This window comes from Callorhinchus milii, unplaced genomic scaffold, assembly GCF_018977255.1.
Source record: "Callorhinchus milii isolate IMCB2004 unplaced genomic scaffold, IMCB_Cmil_1.0 Scaffold3, whole genome shotgun sequence".
Taxonomy (NCBI): domain Eukaryota; kingdom Metazoa; phylum Chordata; class Chondrichthyes; order Chimaeriformes; family Callorhinchidae; genus Callorhinchus; species Callorhinchus milii.
The window spans coordinates 63,162,243-63,185,545 of NW_024704744.1; the positions used below are offsets into that span (position 1 = coordinate 63,162,243).

At 43.0% G+C, this 23,303-nt stretch overlaps 1 protein-coding gene across 1 annotated transcript; it reads left to right on the forward strand.

Annotated features, from left to right (window-relative positions):
* Positions 1 to 6,181: 6,181 nt before the first annotated feature.
* On the forward strand, positions 6,182 to 22,488 carry LOC103181784 (glutaminyl-peptide cyclotransferase). Its single transcript, XM_007898471.2, has 7 exons — positions 6,182 to 6,627; positions 10,312 to 10,458; positions 11,246 to 11,527; positions 12,620 to 12,790; positions 13,478 to 13,577; positions 16,121 to 16,237; positions 21,666 to 22,488. Exons 1-7 carry the CDS (start codon positions 6,520 to 6,522, stop codon positions 21,812 to 21,814), a joined length of 1,074 nt encoding a protein of 357 aa, XP_007896662.1. The 5' UTR covers positions 6,182 to 6,519; the 3' UTR covers positions 21,815 to 22,488.
* Positions 22,489 to 23,303: the final 815 nt, after the last annotated feature.

Genomic DNA, 23,303 nt, shown 5'->3' on the forward strand with positions numbered 1-23,303 from the left:
TCTGTTCATGTCCTTTGACTGTGGTCCACTACAAGTTTCTCAGTGCTCTGACCAACTATTGGTTGCTGAGCCTTCAACCACTATACCCCTACTCTGGAACTCTTCCCAAAATCCTTTCACTGTCCACTTTCTATTCCTACATTCAAAACCCTCTTAAAACCTCCATCTCTTTTACCATGCCTTTGGTTCAATATCTTCCTCTCCTTCATTTTCAGAGGTCACTGTTGTTGTGAAGTGCTTTGAGACGTTTACCCTACATGAAGACTTTAGAGCACTCGCTTTGCAAGTGAGAGACCCGAGTTCAATTCCAGGCAGGGCGAAACCTTGGGCAAGTTTCCTTACTCCACACGCCTAATAATAATCCCTCCAAAAAAAAAAAATAATTAAATTGGTCATTTTCAATCTACGACTGTTTGTGGGACATTGCTGTGCGCAATTGGCTGCCGCTTTCGCCCACAAATATACAGTCAATTCACTTTACAGTGTGTTCTGTGAAGCGCTTTGGGACGTCCTCCCGACGTGAAAAGCGCTATATCAAATGCAAGGATTATTATTATATATATTATATTTATAAGGATAAGTTCCAGTTGATTTCCATCCATCTGTGCAGAACAATGCCAAAGAATAAGAAGCCACTTGGGCAGGTGAGCTTCTTAAAGGTGGCAGCCACTGCAGTTTAAATAGACATTCCTGAGCAGATTGTTGAAGTATTCGAGCAGCAGTCAATGATGTTTTGGATCGTGGATTTGCAATGCTACTTTAAAGGGTAGGAAATAATTATCTTGGCATTATGCAAGGATTATTATTATTATTTGATATAACACCTTTTTACATCATTGAAACATCTCAAAGTGTTTCATAGGAAATATTGTAAAGCTCAGTGATTGTGTATTATGTAGGCAAATGTAGCAATCATTTTGCATGCAACAATGTCCCACAAACAGCAAATGTCAATGACCAATTTTATTTGGAAGATTAGTTGGCCACAATACTAGAGAAATTTATTGTCCATGGGATCTAAATCCATCCATAAAGGAGGTCCAGGCAGAAAGGACCTCCTTTTAACATCTCCCCTGAAGGATGGCATCTCAAACAATCCAGTACCATACTGGGATGTCAGCTAGACTATGAGGTTATGGGGTTTGCTTAGCAGCAATCTAACATAATAATAATAATAATAATCCTTGCATTTGATATAGCGCTTTTCACGTCAGGAGGACGTCCCAAAGCGCTTCACAGAACACACTGTAAAGTGAATTGACTGTATATTTGTGGGCGAACGCGGCAGCCAATTGCGCACAACAATGTCCCACAAACAGTCGTAGATTGAAAATGACCAATTTAATTATTGTTTTTGGTTTTTTGGAGGGATTATTATTAGGCTCTGTGTGTAGTAAGGAAACTTGCCCAAGGTTTCGCCCTGTGCCTGGAAATGAACTCAGGTCTCTCACTTGCAAAGCGAGTGCTCTAACCACTGAGCTACAGGACTCCACAAACATGGCAGCTCAAAACATTTTCAGCCGTGATTGGTCAATACTATTATCAAAAAATTAGGAGGGGAATATTTCAAAACACTTTTTAATTAAGGAACAGCATTTTGATTTCTACATTTCAAACTTGCATCCTTCTGATTGGTGTGCCTTATTGCTGCATTATGTGGTGCCTTTACATGTCAAGCCATCAGAAAACCTAAATGGAAGATATCCGTTTAAGATGAAAAGCAAGTCATCACATTTATATTTAAGAGATGATTAATAACATGCAATCTGCAATCTATTTTCCTAAAAAATTTTTATCTGTTGAGTAGTCCATCGCCAGGCTCATTTTTTGCATTAGCTTTCACCTAAGGATGAACCTGCCTTCATTGCCCAGTCTGTATTAAAATTTAACCCAATCAGACTGAAGCTTCAGATCCTCAAAGTTGATCATCACAAACAGTTGGATTCCTAATCTTGGAAATATAATAAGGGGAAAGAGGTAAATGGAAATCAGGAATTTTCCAACAGGGAAGATAAAGCGGAGGGTGAATAAACCCAAAATATTCTTGGGGACCACCTAGCGCCTGGCTGCAGGGCTATATTGGCATCACTAAGTGCAGTTTCCACTCTCCTTTTTTTATCTGCTGAACAACATTGTGTGGTCTGGTGGTGGGAAGAAAGAAAAATAGAATTGTTGAAGGCAATGTGGAGCACAGGATATTGAAGCTCCATCATCTTTTGCCACAGTTGTAAGGTATGGGCTTGCTCCCACAATTTGCCATACAAACAGCTACTGCAAGCTGCTGACTGAAGACATTCACAAGGAGTAAAGGAAATTGGAGGTAGGGTTGCTCCTGTCTCCTCTCGTGCAATCTTAGCATCTGGCTTCAGAGCAGCATTGAGAGAGGTCAACGAACAGATCATCTACACACCTCCCCTTGTACCTGGGATGGTGGAACCGTAAGGAGAACTACCTTGGCATGTTGTTTTGTATCTCCATGAAGGTCAACTCAAATTATGTCACAAAAACCTGAGAGTTGTCTCTTGGCTGGACTCTACTGCTCAGGTTCAAACATTGAACTGAAATATAAAATAGAAGGGAAAATTATAATTGTGTGCAATTCATGTCCTAGCACCTCCCTACCTCTCCAACTTGCTTTTACCCCACTCCACTACCCACACCCCCTTTACTCAGTTGGCTCCAGCCATCAACACTCCTTAATCAAATTCCACTCTAAATGCTTTCAGCCGATATGCCTCGAAACTCAAACTTTCTGCCTCAATGCCTTACCTCCTCCGTGCTCACCTTCAGGTCGCATCTGATGACCTTCCTCTTTGACCGTGCCTACAGTCGCCACCCCTCTCCCCTGCTGTTCAGCTCTGCGGGACGCTACCTTGATGAAGGAAGTTATATAAATGCAAGTTATTTAATAAATTTTAAAAACCTCAAAGAATCTTTTCGAGGTAAGATGACAAAAAAACTGAAAGCAAAACAAATATAATTTGGAGAACGCATTCATAAGCAGAACAGGGTTCTAAAAGGGTTAATCAGTGAAATCCTTTGTGTACTAAACGAATTATAAAGTGCACACATGGTTTCTATCACATGACACATGGTTTCTATCACACCATGTAATGGAAACCATGTGTGGATTGTATAATTCATTCAATATACAAAGGTTTTCACACAAAGTAATTTTCTGCAAATGGCTATGGCTGATTATAATTAAGCATGACGGGGACATTTAAAGACAAGGAGCATTTATATCGGGACGCTATCTGTAGCAAACCTGTTTACCAATTTATTTTTATTTGAGAAGGCAAGCAGAGTCAGAACGGCCAAGAATTGTTAATTTTGTCTGAATGATTTCACGTGCAAGTGAGCGGATGATTTGTTTGACCACAATCAATGTCTTTATTCTTAAGTGTTTACTTATGCGGTGATTGCTATTCCATGAAGATGGTGTCCCTTTAATTTGTGGAATTTAGAGAATAAAATACAGTAGAAAGGGACTTAAGACACTCTGATTCTCATCAGTAGTCAACTTTTTGTTTTATTCTTTAGAACATTGCAAATTTCACAAAACATTCACTGCTGTTAGAAGTTGGACTGTGTCAGACCCCAAAATGTCATTTTGATGCAACAAACTATCACAACTCTGGACATGATAGAACAACAATTTATATATACAATATACATTTATATAGCACCTTTCATGTCAGAAGGATGTCTCAAACCAGTTCACATCACTGTCGTGGAGCCTGAACTGAACTGGGGGAGAGGGAACTGAGTGGGGAGGGAAAAGATTGGCAAAAGAGCAGAAGAAGAGGAGATGGGTCTTAAGGTAAGTTTTGATGGCAGGCAGGGAGTCAGGGGATAAATTAGTAGTATTCCAGGTTGCCAAATAGCTTAAGTTTGTCCACCTGATGGTTTCAGAGGTAAGGTGTGGCGAGGGCCAAGGAGGCATTTGAAAGTGAGGCTGAGGATCTTAATTTTCAATCCGTTGGGGGATGGGGAGGTGAGCAGGGATGAGGGTGAAGGGATCACAGAGCCTGGTATAGAAGAGGACTATGTGGGGGGATGGAGAAGTTATTGGAGAAGATTGTGCAGAAACTGAGATATGTAAGAGCAAAATTAGGAAAGGACGGAGCCATGGAGGTTGAGCAGGGAAGAGCGACGGTGGAGAAGGGTAGGCAAACAAACTACAAACCTCTTGAGATAAAGTAAAATGAAGGAAGAATAAAAACAACAAGTCTTGGGTGTGATGTTTCCTAATTCTGGTGGAATAATTGAACTCTCTGACTCTCCAGCCAGCATCTAAAATCTCCCATTCAATCTCTTGTTTCTAAACTAGAACATATAATCCTCCCTAAGGAAGCAATTGGCACACTGATGGAATGTCTGGATTGTGCTCTCAGGAGCATTATTCTACAGAGAAAGTTTGGGTCTGAATCTCAAAAATAGCAAGCAGCAAAGCTTTTGATTCTAGCTTCATCCTCCTTTTCCTGTGCTCTCTGCCACCAGTGATCGATTGGAGGGCAACTACTGCAGCAGCTTCATACACCAATGCAATGATCAGCAGCTCAATGTCTTCTCCAAACATCTGTCTTCTTCCTGGCCCTTCCTGACCATTTCCAAGTCAAACAATACTCCAGTTCAGGCCTACGGTATCCGGCCCCAGAATTTCACAAGTGACTTCAGATTCTCTACAGACTCTACAAGCTGTTCAGTAAAGGTCCTTATCTCCCCTCCAAACCCCTGGCCATCCATGCTCTGAAGGCAGATGTCCCTTGAATAGCTGATAAGGAAATTTTGAGGTTTGAAATGGCAGCTGCTGGAAGGCTTGATACGGAGTCTGAGTTTATGAACACCACATGCTGATATGTCCAGAGCTTGTTATCTACTTGTTAGAGCTTGTGTACAGATAGATAAGTAGCTACTGCTCGAATTCCACATCTCCAACTGGTGAAATTATTGTTCTATGGGTTAGGAAATGGGTCACCGGCAAATGTCATAAAACCCAAATTCACCATCTTCTGAGTACACATTTCAGCTGCCACTCTGTGACCAGAGTCTTTTTCTCTTTTCCGTCTCTCTTCCATCCCCTGCTCTATTTCCACTCTTCTCTTTTGTTCTGTGCCTTTTGATGGCCTCTCTAGCTTCTCCACCCCTCCTCACTACCCCCCTCTTCCCTCACCATCCTCACTGTCTTCAATCTGTCTTCAACAGGCCCTGAACCTTCCTCTGCTCCAGCCTGGAAATCCTCTGCTGCGCACACCGTGGCTCATGTCACCAGTTGACCCAAAGCAGCCAGCCTAGGTGACAATATCCAGGCTCCCCTGTCCCAATACCCAGGCTCCCCTGTCTCCAACATATCAAGATCCTCACCCTCATGTTTAAATCCCTTCACACCCTACCACCTCCCTATCGCTGAGATCTATTCCTACCCTACTCTTCTGCTCCCCCCACCTCCACTTGACAAACCCGGGTCCTCTTTGATGCTTCCTTTCCCCCTCTGTTCCATCTTTGGGAGCTGAGCCTTCACACCCTCTAGAACCTGTTCTATCTACCTCCTGTCCCACTGTCTGCTACCTTCTCTATCTGCCTTTAAATCCTGCCTTAAACCTAGTTCTTCAACCATGTGTATAATCACCTTCCCCTCTTTCTTTGTTTTTCATCTAACACTATCTCTGTGAAGTGATCCAAAACACTATGCTGTAGGAAAGACACTTTACAAATGCAAGTTGTTGCATGAAAGATTTTCGTCTCCCCACCCCCACACGTTTAGTTAATTTCCTTGGACAGTTTGTACTATGTAAACTTTAGTATCAGTTAGCCCAGGGCATAGTACACTAACATACAGTACAGTGTTAGAGCAGGCAATGTAGTTGCTGCTCATCCATGGATCCCAGGGCCATATGTGCTTCACCTCTAAATCTGAGTGAAGTACTCAAGTCATTTCCAGAGGGTGAATCAGAGGATAGATAGGATGGGTGTGCGTCTGAAGCAACCAAACCAAAATCACGCATAAGTGGCAGTGGAGAAGTCTGATTGTACCCCTAACATCCAGCTTGTCTGATTCTAAAACGTCCCAGAATTTGAAACTTTCTTAAATCGTTTTCAAAGATATTGTATTTTTTCCACATTGCATATATGAATATCTATGTAGACTATTCCTGTATGCTGCTGTTTAACTTAGCAAAAATAGGAACATATTGCTGGTCTGACTAGACTCCTTGCTAATACAGAGGCACTCCAGCTTTAAGTGGCTAAGGTTTATTATTCCCCTCTCAGTTTACAAGCGTTTAAAAACATGTTCCGAAGACAGACAGACGGGCATCAATTATAGTGACCTCAAAGATCTGTGGCGAGGGCCTCCCATTTGTTTGTTAAAAGACATCTCAGGTCTGGAAATGATAAAAGGGGTTTGAGTGCCCTCTGGATTCTCCTTCACTGATTCCACATCAATGAATGACGAAAGCATAGGAAAGGGGAAGAGAGAGAGAGAGCAGAGAGACTGTTTATTACAAGGAGCAGGAGATGGCTGCAAGCAAGACCTCAGTTTATCTTCTCTTTGTGGAGTTATTTTATTTGACAACAATTATCTGTCAAATACAAGGGCAAAGGCAAACATGGACTGAAGAAAAGGTAAGTTTAAGAGACGTGGATGTCATTGTTTTTCCAGTATTTATTGCAGATTACATTGTAAAATGGAGAAAATGAGAAAGGGCTTCAGCTGAGCTTCTGTACCCTATCAGTCCTGTCTTGAGAATAGTACAAAGGGTTGTGTGAATGAAATAATCACCCTTTTTTCTGGGTAGAAAGCGGGGAAAGATTTAGTAAAATAATCTGTATGGATTCACTTTGTTTCTTTGGGATCCATTGCCACTGTTTCACAGGGTGCAGTGAGCAGGATTGAAAGTAAGAGTAAACAGGAAAGATTACACGGAACACACATGAGTGTGCAGTACATGAATGACAAATTTCTGTTTTAGATTTAGGTACAGTACGAAATGTATTAGGATGTATGTGTTTTTATAAGCTATTTATTGTAGTAAAGTCGGCTTTCATTTTCCAATTAGACCTGCCTGCCAATGTCAGAACATATTGTTAGGCGCTCTTTCTGAACAAGTGTTTTACAGATTTATTCTTGTTTCGGGAGGGAGAGCAATACAATACAAATTTACATTTATATAATGTCTTTCAAATTGGGAGGACATCCTTGCTGGACAGTCCAGGGTTTGTACCTGAGCTGGGGATGGGAGCGGGGCCTCAAGGGGAGTGAGGGAGGTAAAGGCGACCGAAAGCACGTTCAAAGAGGAAGGTTTTGAAGGAGGCAAGGAGTGTGAAGGAGATGAGAGATGAAGTGAGTCGATGGGACTGTGGGACAGAGTTCCGTAAGAGTAAGAGCAGATACCCTGAAAGCTTGACTGGTGATGGTATGGCGGGGCTGTGAAGCAAGCCAGTGCCTGCCGACTGGAGAGAGCGACCAGGTTGGTAGGATTTGAGGATGTTGCAGAGGGGAGGGAGAGCAGGAAGTCTATGGAGGGATTTAAAGATATCATATATTATATTATAATATAACATAATTTAAAAGTTAGGACGCAGATCTTGAACTCAATCTACTGGGGGATGTGGAGCTAGTGGAGCTGGGCAAGGACAGGGGTGATAGATTTGAGGAGCCTGCTGCAGGAAAGGACATGAGCTGCAGAATTCTGCATAGTCTGCAGCTTGTGAAGGGAAGAGTTGGGAAGTCCGGCCAGCAGAGAGTTGGCGTAATCTAACTTGGACACGATGAATGCATTGATTAGGAAATTGGTGGCCAGAGGGGACTGGTAGTGGCGGAGGCAGACAACAACAACAACAAGATTCCATTTATAGAGCGCCTTTCACGTCGGGAGGACGTCCCAAGGCACTGACAGAGGTGGGGGAAAGCTAAATGTACAGAGCATGAACGTAAGGTTTAAAGGACAGTTGAGAGTTGAACAAGACACCAAGGTTTTGCACAGGCTCCCCAAGGTAGAGTGTTAATCCAAATAGTTTGATGCTGTCAACGCCTGTGCTGAGAAGGTACTGATAGGAGCCATGTCGGAGAGCCTCCAGAGCAGCCAGAAGACTCACACTATTTTCATTACAATTACATCATTGGTCTACCCCAGTGTTTCAGTTTAATGTCTTTTCTCAGAGCCAGAGGATTAGGAAAACCTAGAGTTCAATCTCTCATGTGGACAATAATAATAATAAACAATAATAATCCTTGCATTTGATATAGCACCTTTCATATCGGGAGGGTGTCTCAAAGTGCTTCACAGGATTTACTCTAAGTACAGTGACTGTGAACGAGGCAGCCAATTTGCACACAGCAATGTCCCCCAAACAGCCATGACTAATGACCAATTTTATCTGGCCAGGAGTCTGGGAGAAATTCTTCTCTTTCGAATATTGATAAATTCAGGGAATTATTATTTCCTAACTTTTGTGAAATATAATCTGCTTGTTGCTGCAAAGTAAAGGTGATGATTCCCACTACTTATGATGCTAGGACCATCATACCCATTAGGGTTTTTGCTTGCAGGATTAACAGGAGCTGAGTGAGAAGAATCCTTGCTCAAAGTGGCTAATCTGCCACTCCAAGCCCTACTGATGAGTCAGGCTATCTGGTCTGTTATCAGCAGTGCGGACCCTCCTGGCTCAGGAACCAAACTGTCAAGACCACCACAGAGGATTTATTCGATTGAGACATTCTATTGCCAGGCATGTCACCTTATACTCATTGGGAGAGGACTCAGGCCAGGGTTCACACAAAAGGAGGAGTTCATGTCAGGAGGTTTGTAGGAGGTGGCAGAGGTGATGGTGGGGCAAGGCTGTGGAGAGATATAAAGCTGAAAATGCGGATCTTGAAAGTTCAATTCTTTGGTTTATGGGGACCCAGTGTAGTTGAGTGAGGGTGGGGGGTGATAGAATAAAACACCCGCTGCAGAGTTCTGGCTAATCTGCAGTTTGCATAGGGAACAGTTGGAGAATGGTAAGGAGTTATTAGCACAGTCAATCCTGGACATGACGAAATAAATAACTGCCAATCCATCCAAGTTTTGCATGGAAAAATGCAAGCCTATAAGTAAACATTCAAAGGGTATCGTGAGAACCTAAATGGCGGACAGTGTTTTTTTCGAGCTCTTGGGGATAGAGGTCAAATTGCACATGTGGCTGATGTTGAGCAATATTGCTTTCAGCGTTAAAGTGGGATCCTTGGGATACAATGGGACTCATATAATGGGAATCAAAGCTACTCCCTAAACCACTGATAAAACCAGAATAATTCAGTCCTTGTATGAATCAGGCTCTTATTCTTTTATGTGGATGTCAACATCAGTGTTCACACTGTGCTCTGAACATCAGCACTGCACCACGTCTGGCTGACACTAAAGTACCTCTCACAGTGTGCACTTCCCTCAGTCTTTTTATTTTTAGCTAATAAACATTTAAAATAACAGACTATCGAGGGAGTTCAATGTTCTTGTAGTTAATGATATCATCACAAACAGCCTTGAAGTGTCTCAGGGCTTAACCTTACTGTGAAGTGTAATGATTTATACAAAAAACTGTTAGCCATTTTGCCACAGCATAGTTCCACAAACAGCCATTCGGGTGAATGACCAATTTATCTGGAAGATTGTGGACAGGACAAAAACAAAATATGGCACAAGGGAATGCTAACCTGGAGGGAAAAATCAGCCAGGATTCCCACTTCTCACCACTGCCCAGCAGCCCCTGCTGGAGGTGCAGGAGGAAAGCAATCCTTCCTGGTCAGGGACCAGATGTGGGGGTAGGAAGGACATCCAGTATTGAACTGGGATAGTATCTGGAATAGGAAACACTCCAACAACACCTCTCAAGAATGTCCCTCTGGACTACTATGAGCTCAATTCCTGACTTGGGCTTAAATTTACCACATTCTGCCACAAGGGCAGGAATGTTACCAACTGAACCAGTTGATGGCCCATGTGGTACTGAAACCTTCCCCAGCAATGCTCACACAGGTCTTTGAGACATCAGAGTTTTAGAAGATAGTAAATGATTGTAAATAATAGTAAATGGCTACTCCTGAAAACTGATCCTGATGTTGAAATACCATTTAAAGCCACAGTAACGAGCCGGGAGAATTGAGTTCTTGATGTGTACTTGAGCACTGGGATCAGTATAAAGAGAACAGGAGAGGAATATACTCTTACAAACCAAACAAAGAATTATAACGTTTATGTATTTGTACTTATAATGAATTGCTTAGTATCTTTTTAGTTTCTTACTAAAACTGTAACTTTAAACCATCAGCTGTACCACAAACCCAAGTACCTGTCTAAAGTGAAGCTCCAGGATATTACATCGCAGACAAACATAACTCGGCTGTGGTATAAGGAACTATACCCAATGCTTAGGGAGAGATATTCCGGTTCCCCCGGAAACATAGCTGTGCGTCAGGTGAGTGGAGATAATCTGTAAAAGACTAATAAATCTCTTTAATTTGCAGCATTGTGTGACGTTCAAAATAGAGAGCAAATGGCAGACTTGGGGCGTAACATAACAAGATCCATGCAATAGTTACCACAATAAACAGCTACATTTACTGAAGTCCAACACTTTCCCTGCCTTATATATTTCTTTAATTTGTTGTCATTTTTTCCTCTCCCTCTCTTCTGCAGTCTTATGGCTACGTGTTTACTCTACACGTGGCAGTCCAGACAGTGAGTGACTATGAAGGATATTACAGCTAAGGTCAATGCTGTTCTCATCCACACACCATCACTGGATAATAAACACAATTGAGAACCCTGGTTGAGCTATCTTTGCACTGGCCCAGGGACACTAAGACCAATTGTAACACCCAGATCACCTGTTGTGACTGGGATCAGCTAACTCGGATAAGATCCGGCAATCAATCCTACAATCCTCTGGTTTGTATGACTTACTGTACTGGGAAGTGCCTTTTCCATAAGGCCATTTCTACAATGCAGTGGCTGGCTATTATTTATAATTTAGTTAGAGACGTACATGGAGCAAGTTAGAACTATACATGAAGGCAATGATCACCCTCAGTCACTTAGTTCCACAGGTTATAGTATAAACGCAATCAAAATTTGGAACTGACCAATATCCATTTTATGATGCTGTACCACTATTAAGCAAACAAACATTGTTTACCAAACTACAGTGTAGTTATATTGGTTTCTGTGGGATTTGATCCTTGTTAAACTGCTTTCCTCCACAGCACATTCTGAAGCATTTGAATGAGCTGCAGGCAGGTTGGATAACAGAGCAGGACACGTTTGAGGACGAAACACCTATTGGAACTGTGACATTTTCAAATATCATCAGTACCTTGAACCCCTCAGCCAAGCGAAGGCTGGTGTTGGCTTGTCACCATGACTCAAAGTATTACAACCAGTGGTGGTACAGCAGAGTATATGTGGGTGCCACTGATTCTGCTGTACCGTGTGCCATGCTACTGGAACTGGCTCACGCCTTGGACAATCAGCTGAACGCCATGAAGGTACTCTTTAGTATACATAATCATTGAACACATGAACAGATCTCAGAGCACTTCACAGGATTTCCTGTAAAGTACAGTCACTGTATATTTGTAGGCAAACACAGTACGGTATGACACAGTGCAAAGTTCTTTAGGCAATCAATGCTTCTCCTGCAGTGTATACCTTTGATATTTAGTGCATCGAATGGACCTGAATGTTTAAGTCTACAAAATCCCCTCCCCTAACGGTTCTCATGGGTGAAATTGGTAAAGCCGAGCCTATGATAATAGACTTACAGCTCATGGATTGCAGCCTTTGACGCCTGTTAGTGGGACACCAACCGTTTGGTTTAGTAAGAAGTTGGTACCTGCTAACTAGCAGTGAAAGACTCTGATCCATGAATCAAATGCTGCAGGACCAGCTTTGCGGGTTTCACAATTTAGAACAGTATCAGGGGAGATGCGGGGATGAAATGAGACAAAATATAAATTCATTGTTAAACCGACCTCTATGGGCACTTATAATAGGAAAATCCTATTTTGTGCACAGTATCAAAGTCACTACATTAGGCGACCAGAAGAATTTCCCCCTGTTATTTCTTAAAACAGGACAAGAGGGACGAAGCCTGAAGAATTTATTTTAAAAAATTAAGACACTGGTTTGGATTGAGGCCCTCAGCAGAAACGATAGGGGATTCACATTGTTAGCGTTCAAAGGGTTTCGTGTCTGGTAGGCCACTCTGTATACAATGTATAAGATCATCTATTGGGTCACAACAAATTTTATTTCTTAGGTTAGCACTTTGTTTTATATGGTGTTGGGCAATATCACCAATGTTATCTACTTAGTCTGTAAATAACTGCTATTGCATTCTATTGTTATAAGGGTAAACCCATGTAAATTAGGAAGTAGACTGCAACAATCATAGACAAGTTGCTAATAGATTTGCTGCTCTTTACTACGTTTATGCAAATATGAGCAATGTATAATGTTTCTCTTCAGCTGTACTGAATTAACAGAAATGTGTTATCCCACTGCCAACATGTGTAGATTTCTGTAGCTTTATCTGTACCTTTATCTATAAATTTATAACTTGTTCCTCTTTTTTTTAGAACATGACAGAAAGGCCAGACCTTACCCTGCAGCTCATTTTCTTTGACGGGGAAGAAGCTTTTCATATTTGGTCTGTGAGAGATTCTCTTTATGGCTCTCGCCACTTGGCGGAGAAGATGAAAAACACAATTCATCCACCCGGTGCTGACACCAATGAGTTGCACGGAATTGTAAGCATCTGATGCCATTGTCCTGTTTACTGCACAGCACTGGACAATGCTAAAACAGAGAAGTAGTAATTGTTACTTTGAGAGGAGAGGAGACAGAGGGGCTGCTCGCTAGCTGTAGCACATTTTTCATTGCATTATTGGAATTTCCCATTACAAGAACACAATCACATACTGCACATAGCAACCCATGCTTATCCCAAAATGTAGTTCACTAACTTTAGCTGTGAGTTAGATTTGTTTTCCATATCATTGATAAAAAGACCATTCAGGTTAAGTTGGAATCTGTGTTAGTCAGTGTGAGGTTGGAGGGTGTGTTACTGTCAGTGTGAGGTTGGAGAATATGTTATTGTCTGTGTGAGGTTGGAGAATGTGTTATTGTCAAGTGTGAAGTTGGAGAGTGTGTTACTGTCAGTGTAGGTTGGAGAGTGTGTTATTGTCAGTGTCAGATTGGAGAGTGTGTTACTATCAGTGTAGGTTCAATTGTCTACGTATTGAAATTGAAAAACTATGTTTCCAGTTAGCAGAGTATGAATTTACAGAGGACTAAATGTAGGATGTGAACCTTTTCTTAATTCAATAAATTCTAATGGGTAAAGTGATTGGGAATTAAAGCAGTTGGGTTAAACTTTCCATTTGATGTTATGTTGATGTGACAAAGTGCTAATTCACTGCTTACATTCCTCACAGGACCTATTTGTGTTACTGGATTTGATTGGTGCACCAAATCCAACATTTCCAAGTTACTTTTCAAATACAGCCCGATGGCACAGGAGGATGCAGTTAATAGGTAAGTTACTTAAACTTCAATGGGAACAACAGGCATGCAATGCACACTGTCATATGATTACTTTGAAAATGAATGCTTTAATTTTTGATTCTTATTTATGTAGTTCTATATATTCGGGATTGTTATGCAACATTTGGTATATATAGCATATATTTTGAGTTGTGTTCTGTAGGAGAGCATAATGGCTCATTAGAGTTTAGAAATGTTTGCCTATTCTGAGTGTAATGCGCATGGTTATACATCTGGAATCCTGTAGCTCAGTGATTAGAGAACTCGCCTCGCAAACGAGAGACCTGGATTTAATTTCCAGCAGTGCGAAATGTTGGGCAAGTTTCCTTATTCCACACGCCTCTGTTTACCTAGCAGTAAGTAGGAACATGGTTGTTAGTCAATTGGCGGATCGCTTTTCTGGGGGTAATAATTCCTTCAAAAAAATAATAATAAAGAATTGGTTACTTCAATCCACAACTCTTTGTGGGACACTGCTGTGTGCAATTGTCTGCCATGTTTCGCCCACAAAATATACACTTTACAGTATATTCTGTAAAGTTCACTTTACAGTATATTCTGTGAAGCACTTTGAGACATCTCGAAGATGTGATAAAACACTATATCAAATGTAAGGATTATTATTATGGTTGAAATTATTATTAAATGCTCTTGCAAGTTTTTTGGGGGCAAAGTATTAAGCTTCAAGAGCTCTTTTGAGCAAAACTCCTTAAATGAGCAGATTATTCAATTTCAGGTTTGAACATGACAGATGAACAATTGCACATAGTTTAGAGCTAAAGGGTGATTCCAGGACAGATAGAATCGATTACCATGGAGAGAGTAATCAATGACTGGAACAGATTACCAGGAAAGGATGGCAAAGGCCAGGTCACTACTCATTTCAAAAGCAGCTTGATTCTCTGATGGAGGTACAATAGGATAGGTATTCTGGAAGGATGAGCTGGAGGGCCTTCGTCATCCAGATCAATCTTGTACTCCTCTGTGATCTTGTGATACTTAAATGACATATGCCACAGCTAACAGTGAGCATTTGCAGGTCTTGGAATGTGCTTGTTTACAATCCATCAATATTACTTCAAGCTCTGAATTTTGAGTAAAGGCTCACTAAAACTGAATTTATTTGCATTAGAAAAATAACTTACGAGGGATGGTAAGAACTTGTTTCTTAAAATAATACGAATGATGTCTTATATTTTTATAAAGAAGCTATTTGATTGTGAGAGTAGAAATGGAGAACATTCTGTACTACACCCCAGAGAATAGTTTCCAGTCATGTTTTGCAAAACATAGCCAGAGGTTATCTGTAGAAGCAGATAATTAACTGTGGTGCAACTTGTAGAGAAGGGTAAGGACTGAAGGAAGACCATAAGACGTAGGAGCAGGAGTAGGCCATTCAGCCCCCCGAGCCTGCCCCGCCATTTAATAAGATCATGGCTGATCTTCTAACCTAATTCCATTATCCCCATATCCCTTAATCCCTCTATCCTTTAGAAATCTATCTACCTCAGTCTTGAATATGTTCAAGGACTGAGTATCCACAGCCTTCTGGGGTCGAGAATTCCACAAATTCACTAGCCTCTGAGTGAAGAAATGTTTCTTCAACTCAGTTCGAAAAGGCTCACCCTTAATCTTGAGACTATGACCCTTAGTTTTAAATTCTCCTACCAGAGGAAACAGTCTCACCGCATCTACCCTGTCAAGAACCTTAAGAATCTTATAGGTTTTTATAAGATCACCTCTAATTATTCTATATTCTAGAGAATATAGGCCTAGTTTACACAACCTATTCTCATAGGTCAACCCCTTCATCCCAGGAACCAACCTAGTGAATCTACACTGTAACCCCTCTAAGGCGAGTATGTCCTTTCTTAAATAAGGAGACCAAAACTGCAAAACTGAACAGTGAATATCAGCCAATGACTAACCAGGGAGGCAAGTGCTGCAGTTGATTACAACTGTTTTCCAGTGGAATGGATTTCCTTTTGCCTCACACTACTGTTACATCTGATAGCAAACTTACCCTAATTTTTTGTGTTATCTTTTGAACACAGACTGAAGTGTTAAAATAATAATAATCCTTGCATTTGATATACGAATACAATACAAAATTACATCTGTAAAGCGCTTTTCAAATCGGGAGGACGTCCCAAGGCACTTCACAGAATATACTGTAAAGTGTAGTGAATGTATATTTTGTGGGTGAAATGTGATCTACCAATTGACTAACAACCGGGTCCTATTTAACGCTAGGTAAACTGCGTGTGGAGCAAGGAAACTTGCCTAACATTTCCCCCTAACTGGGAATCAAACCAAGGACCTCTTGCTTGCGAGGCGAGTGCTCTAACTACTAAGCTACAGGACTGCTGGTATGCCCCTGCATTTAGGATAAATGGGGAACTTACTCCTAGTTAAACTAGTTCAACTAGATGTAATGGTGTTTCAGTGTAGAGATTGATTGAGGTTAAATAAAAATGTACTGAGACATCTGTATCTTACAACCAAATCAACTTGCATCTCATGTTGCTCAATAGAGCGCCGCCTTCATCGGTTGGGTTTATTGAACAATCATCCCATCGAGGTGAAATATTTCTGGCCCAATATGCGAGCAGGAGAGATTGAAGATGATCACATCCCATTTTTGAAAAGAGGTATGTTGTAATATAAGATAACACATTGCAATTCTTGGTCTTTGTGGTTTTGTCCGTTGATGTTCTTTTATACCTCTGCTTCACTTTGTCATAGGAGAAGGTGGGGGGTGGGGAGAAAGTGATGTCTTCCTGGAGTTAACAGTTTGGCTCCAATGAAATACACGAGTAGATCAATCTGCAAATATAGGTATCCATAGCTGCATAGGCGCCATTGACATTTACCAGTGCTTCATAAGTGTTCACTATAGTATTGCCAAACCAATTGCCCACTAAGTATAACCAAATGTTTTGATTTCCGAGATAGAGCATTTCCACACATTTTACTGTTTGAATTCTTCTTGTTCCTGTTTTTTTGTTCCTGTTTTCGTACCTTCTTCTTTTTGAAGGTCAGCAAGTAGGAAATAAAGGATGAGATTAGTGTAGAGGTCACTTGAGTGCATGCTTAAAACCATCCACGGATCCACACTCCACCTTACTAAACGGGTCCGGAACCTTGGTGTCTTGTTTGACCCTCAACTATCCTTTCTACCCCACATCCGTGCCATGACCCGCTCTGCCTTCCCCCACCTCAGCAACATTGCCCGGCTCCGCCACTGTCTCACACCGCAGGCCGCCAAAACCCTCATACACGCTTTCATTACATCGAGGCTTGACTATGAAAACCCCCTGCTTGTCGATCTCCCCAACGCCTCCCTCCATAGGCTGCAGATCATCCAGAGTGCTACAGCCCATGACCCCTCTTGCACTAGGCTCCGTGACCCTATCACCCCCATCCTCACCCAACTCCACTGGCTTCCCATCACACAGAGGATACAGTTCAAGATCCTGGACCTCATCTTCAAAGTTCTCCATGGTCTTGCTCCCACCTACCTCTGTGACCTCCTAACCCCCTACCAACCTGCCCACTCCCTCCGGCCAGCGGACTCTGGCCTGCTTCACGTGCACTACATTGCCCACCTCACCATTGGCGGGTGGGCCTTCAGTTACTCTGCCCCCACCCTCTGGAACTCCATCCCACAGTCCCTCCGCCTCGCCCCCTCCTCCCTTGCCTCTTTCAAAACCCATCTCAAGACCCTCCTCTTCGACCATGCTTTCGATCACCCTGCTTCCCTCCCCACCACCCTCCCCAATCCCGACCCCTAGCTCGGGTTCAAAACTCTGAATGTCCAGCAACTTGGGGCTTCCTTGCGACATGAAAGGTGCTATACAGATGTGATGATTGAAATTGATTGAAATTAATATTTCAATTGGACCTCATGCAAGATAGGTTTTAATGAGGTTCACTTGTTCCTATGTCTGACCCACAGTTGGCTTTCCATATCTACAACATTGGTTCTGAAGGTTTGGTGTGATAACTGACAAAGAAATGTTGGAAACAACAGCATCTTGCATTAATATAGCGCCCTTCACATGGAGAAGCATTTCAAAGGGCTGAGATCGTATTACACTTTTTGATTTTTTTTAAAAAAAAGGAATATGAACAAAGGGCGAATGGTCCAAAATTAAGTGTGTAGACCTTTCACTACTGAAATGAGACTAGCACCTCAGCATATCTTACAAAAGGACAAGGGGAGATGAGAAGTTGAACACACTAATATTCAACTGCTAGATTTCACAAATAATGTTCTTTATTCAATTCATGTATGCACTTCCTGAGGTAGAATAAACATATCTTTAGTTTGCTAAAAATACACACATGTGGGAAGAAATTTATTGAAGTACGACCAGCCTGGCTCAGTGGTAGTATTCTTGCCTCTGAGTCGTAAGGTTTGGTTCAAGCCCCACATTAGGACTTGGAATCATATAATTCAAGCTGACAACAACAACAAGATTCCATTTATAGAGCGCCTTTCACGTCGGGAGGACGTCCCAAGGCACTGGACAGTTGGGTCAGGACCCGAGCAGGGGGGAAATGGTCAGGGGGAGGGGAGGGGGGGAGGGAACGAGGAGGGGGTAGAGAGTCGAGAGGGGAGCTGAAGGCTCGGTCAAAGAGAAAGGTCTTGAGACCGGCCTTGAAGGAGGAAAGGGAGGAGGCAAGGCGAAGGCACTGGGGGATGGAGTTCCAGAGCATCGGGGTTGAGAGGCTGAAGGCCCGGCCATCGATGGTAGGACGGTTGGGGCGGGGGATGTTGAGCAGACCGGAGCCAGAGAAACGGAGGGTACGGGCAGGTAGGTAGGGGGATAGTAGGTCGGAGAGGTAGGAGGGAGCAAGGCCGTGAATGGCCTTGTAGGTGAGGATGAGGATCTTGAATTCGATCCTCTGGGGGATGGGGAGCCAGTGGAGGCGAGCGAGGGTGGGAGTGATGTGGTCCCGAAGCCTGGTGCGGGACAGTACACGAGCTGCAGAGTTCTGAATGACCTGCAGCTTGTGGAGGGAGGTGCCGGGAAGGCCGGCGAGGAGAGAGTTCCCATAGTCCAGCCTTGAGGTGATAAAGGCGTGGACCAGAGTTTCAGCAGCGTGAGGGGTGAGGTAGTGCCGTAGTCTGGCGATATTCCGGAGGTGATGGAAGGCGGTGCCAGTTGTGGCGCGGATATGAGGGAGAAAGGACAGCTCAGGGTCGAACAGAACACCGAGGTTCCTGACTGGCTTTGAGAGGTGGAGAGTGCAGCCTTGGATGCTGATGCTGTCAGCGCCTGAGGTGCGGAGGCGCTGACGTGAGCCAATCAGGAGGGCCTCAGTTTTACGCACGTTGAGCTGAAGAAAGTTGTCTCTCGTCCAGGACTCGATGTCGGACAGGCAGCTGTCAGGACATCGGTGGTCGTGGAGTTGAGGGTAGAGGAGGAAAGGTAGAGTTGGGTGTCATCCGCATACATGTGGAAGTTAACCCCATGTCTGCGGATGATGTCACCAAGGGGGAGCATATAGAGGGTGAAGAGGAGGGGACCGAGGACAGAGCCCTGAGGGACACCGCACGAGACAGTGCGGGGGGTGGAGGAAAAGCCGTTCGTGGAAACAAAATGAAGACGGTGGGAGAGGTACGACCTAAACCACTCAAGGACAGGGCCTTGAAGGTTGAGGTGGGAGGACAAGCGGTGGAGGAGGATAGCGTGGTCGACCGTATCGAATGCTGCCGATAGGTCGAGGAGGACGAGGAGGCAGAGGGAGCCCTGGTCACAGATGGTCAGGATGTCATTGGTGACCTTGACCAGGGCAGTTTCTGTGCTATGGGCAGCACGGAAACCCGACTGAAGGGGTTCGAATAATGAATGGGTGGAGAGGAAAGAGCGCAGCTGGGAGGCGACAACTCTTTCAAGGACCTTGGACAGGAAGGGGAGGTTGGAGATGGGCCGGTAGCTTGATAGCTGCGACGCATCAAGGGAGGGTTTTTTCAAGGTGGGAGTGATGGTGGCAGTTTTTAAGGGAATGGGAACAGAGCCAGAGGAGAGGGACAGGTTGATGATGTCTGTGATATGTGGGGCAAGGAGGTGGAGCTGGGAGATAAGGAGTGGAGTGGGGATGGGGTCAAGGGAGCAGGTGGTGGGTTTCAGGGATAGGATGAGTTTGGTGACAGAGGGTGGGGAAACGGGTACGAAGTGTGTAGGGGAGGATGGGTAGGAGTCGGAGTGTGGGAGGGAGGGGTGGGGGGTGGGTGGAGTTGGAGGGGAAGTGACCGCGGAGCGGATTCCCTTGATTTTGGATTCAAGGAAATCCAGCATCTCCTCACAGTGAAGGTTGGAGGAGATGACCTGTGCGGGGTGGCGGGGGGGACGGAGGAGTCGGGATGTGGTAGAAAACAGAAGCCTGGGGTTGTTCTTCGCCTCCAGGATTATCCTGGAGTAGAAGGACGACTTGGCCGAGGCTAGAGTGGAGCGGTAGATTTTGAGGAGGTCCAGCCAGATTTGTCGGTGGACCGTTAGGCCAGATTTGAGGCAGGTGCGTTCAGCGGCCCACACCTGGCTCTTCAGTGAGCGGAGTGGGTAGTGAACCAGGGGGAGGAGCAAGAATAGGAGACAGTACGGGAGGTGATGGGGGCAAGAGAGTCGAGTGTGGAGGAGAGGGTGTTGTTGAGGAGGATGAGAGGAGAAGAGGTGTCAGTGAGGGTTGAAGGCCAGAGGGAGAGGAGTTCAGAGGACTCCAAGGCAGCGGTTAGGGATTGTGGGGTAACTTCTTCCAGGGACGGTAGAAGATGGTGGTGGGTCTGGTGGAGGTGGGGAGGGGGTGGAGGTGGTGAAGGAGATGAAGTGGTGATCGGACAATGCAGTGCTGGGGACAAGTTGCATTGTCAGGGATGCCTTCCTTCAGATGAAACATTAATCTGAGGTCCCGCTTTGAGTTTGATGAGAACTCAGGGCTTTGCTAAAGACTCATTTGTCCACTTTTATTTATTAGAGGATTAAGATCATTAAGTGGCTTGAAATTGGTGTGTTTATGCTTGACCAATTCAATGGAGCTAATGCCAGCCCCATCTCTGGAGGACAATTGCTTTCCCTTTAGAGAATATACCAATAATGTTTATGTGTTTCTTTTATGTCAAAACAGGTGGGTGTCAAAGATCCCATGGCACTATTCAAGAAGAGAAGGAAGTTTATCCGGGCATCCTGGCCAACAAATCCCCAAAATAAAATAAGTCACTCACTCGATAGGTGTTTGTAGGACAATGATGTGCTCAAATTGGCTGTGCATTTGCCCACAAAATGAACAGTCAACCCACTTTGCAGTATGACCTGTGAAGAATTTTGAGATGTTTCAAAGATGTGATCAAGCACTATATCAAATAAAGTATTATTATTATAAATTTTATCTGAATTTTTAGAGGTTCCAAATTTGGCAATGCTTAAATACAGTTTTCATTTTGAAGCTGTTTTTCTGTGGTTTATTTGAAGAACTGCAGTAAACAGACTTCAACATCAGTGAAGTAACTGGACTTTGGTAAATTGTTTTTTACCATCCAGCGTGGAGGGCTCTATATAAATCCAAGTTGTTGTTATAATAATAATAATAATCCTTGCATTTGATATAGCGCTTTTCACGTCGGGAGGACGTCCCAAAGTGCTTCACAGAACAAACTGTAAAGTGAATTGACTGTATATTTGTGGGCGAACGCGGCAGCCAATTGCGCACAGCAATGTCCCACAAACAGTCGTAGATTGAAAATGACCAATTTATTATTGTTTTGGGTTTTGGAGGGATTATTATTAGGCGTATGGAGTAAGGAAACTTGCCCAAGGTTTCACCCTCTGCCTGGAATTGAACTCAAGTCTCTCGCTTGCAAAGCGAGTGCTCTAACCACTGATCTACAGGACTCCACTTGTTGTTGTTGAATTCAGTATGAAAAGATAGATATTCTAAAATGCTACGTAAGATGGACTTCCATCCTAGTGGTGTAATAAGAATAGGTTTATTATTATTTTCTGAACAATGTAACATGAAATGAAATGTGCCATCTGCATGCCGAGTAATACTGTAATACTATTCTGTATTCAACAGGAGTTCCTATTCTGCATCTCATACCTACACCTTTCCCTCGGGTGTGGCACAGCATGGAAGATAATGAGGAAAATCTGAATCCAACAACGATTGATAACCTTGATAAAATCCTGCAGATCTTTGTTCTGGAGTATCTTAGAATACAATAAGATACAATGCACAGTGCTTGTAAATACAGTGTCAAATGTCTCACAAATTCCACCCCCTACCACCCACAAGAATACAAATAACAGGTTTACTCTCTCCTTCGTGGTAAATGTATACATTTGGCATTAAATGAAAATCAAGTGTATTTGTCAGTCCAAGGCAGATCCACATTGTTGCTGATGGTTATTGTGGTTTTGTTTGTCCTTGTTAATTGAAAGTAGATCACATCAGAGCGGGGTTACCATTGGCATGACCCATTTCTAGACATTACACTACTTTGAAGGGTCACACATTGAAACCCACTGTGTGTTAGATACTTTACAACAACATCTAAAAAGCCTTCTATGTCATTACCACTGTGTAACTGTCGGAACAAGCACCTCAGTGTAAAGCAGCGATTTCTCCAGAATCCATAGAAACATAGGGCTTTGAGTTTGATGAGAACTCAGGGCTTTGCTAAAGTCTCATTTGTCCACTTTTATTTATTAGAGGATTAAGATCATTAAGTGGCTTGAAATTGGTGTGTTTATGCTTGACCAATTCAATGGAGCTAATGCCAGCCCCATCTCTGGAGGACAATTGCTTTCCCTTTAGAGAATATACCAATAATGTTTATGTGTTTCTTTTATGTCAAAACAGGTGGGTGTCAAAGATCCCATGGCACTATTCAAGAAGAGAAGGAAGTTTATCCGGGCATCCTGGCCAACAAATCCCCCAAAATAAAATAAGTCACTCACTCGATAGGTGTTTGTAGGACAATGATGTGCTCAAATTGGCTGTGCATTTGCCCACAAAATGAACAGTCAACCCACTTTGCAGTATGACCTGTGAAGAATTTTGAGATGTTTCAAAGATGTGATCAAGCACTATATCAAATAAAGTATTATTATTATAAATTTTATCTGAATTTTTTAGAGGTTCCAAATTTGGCAATGCTTAAATACAGTTTTCATTTTGAAGCTGTTTTTCTGTGGTTTATTTGAAGAACTGCAGTAAACAGACTTCAACATCAGTGAAGTAACTGGACTTTGGTAAATTGTTTTTTACCATCCAGCGTGGAGGGCTCTATATAAATCCAAGTTGTTGTTATAATAATAATAATAATCCTTGCATTTGATATAGCGCTTTTCACGTCGGGAGGACGTCCCAAAGTGCTTCACAGAACAAACTGTAAAGTGAATTGACTGTATATTTGTGGGCGAACGCGGCAGCCAATTGCGCACAGCAATGTCCCACAAACAGTCGTAGATTGAAAATGACCAATTTATTATTGTTTTGGGTTTTGGAGGGATTATTATTAGGCGTATGGAGTAAGGAAACTTGCCCAAGGTTTCACCCTCTGCCTGGAATTGAACTCAAGTCTCTCGCTTGCAAAGCGAGTGCTCTAACCACTGATCTACAGGACTCCACTTGTTGTTGTTGAATTCAGTATGAAAAGATAGATATTCTAAAATGCTACGTAAGATGGACTTCCATCCTAGTGGTGTAATA

Excerpts from the sequence above, each read along its gene's own strand:
- LOC103181784 (XM_007898471.2), top strand. The coding sequence starts at position 6,520 with ATGGCTGCAAGCAAGACCTCAGTTTATCTTCTCTTTGTGGAGTTATTT. Across the intron at positions 11,528-12,619 it reads ATCAGCTGAACGCCATGAAG|AACATGACAGAAAGGCCAGA; the intron begins GTACTCTTTAGT and ends TCTTTTTTTTAG. Across the intron at positions 12,791-13,477 it reads CCAATGAGTTGCACGGAATT|GACCTATTTGTGTTACTGGA; the intron begins GTAAGCATCTGA and ends CATTCCTCACAG.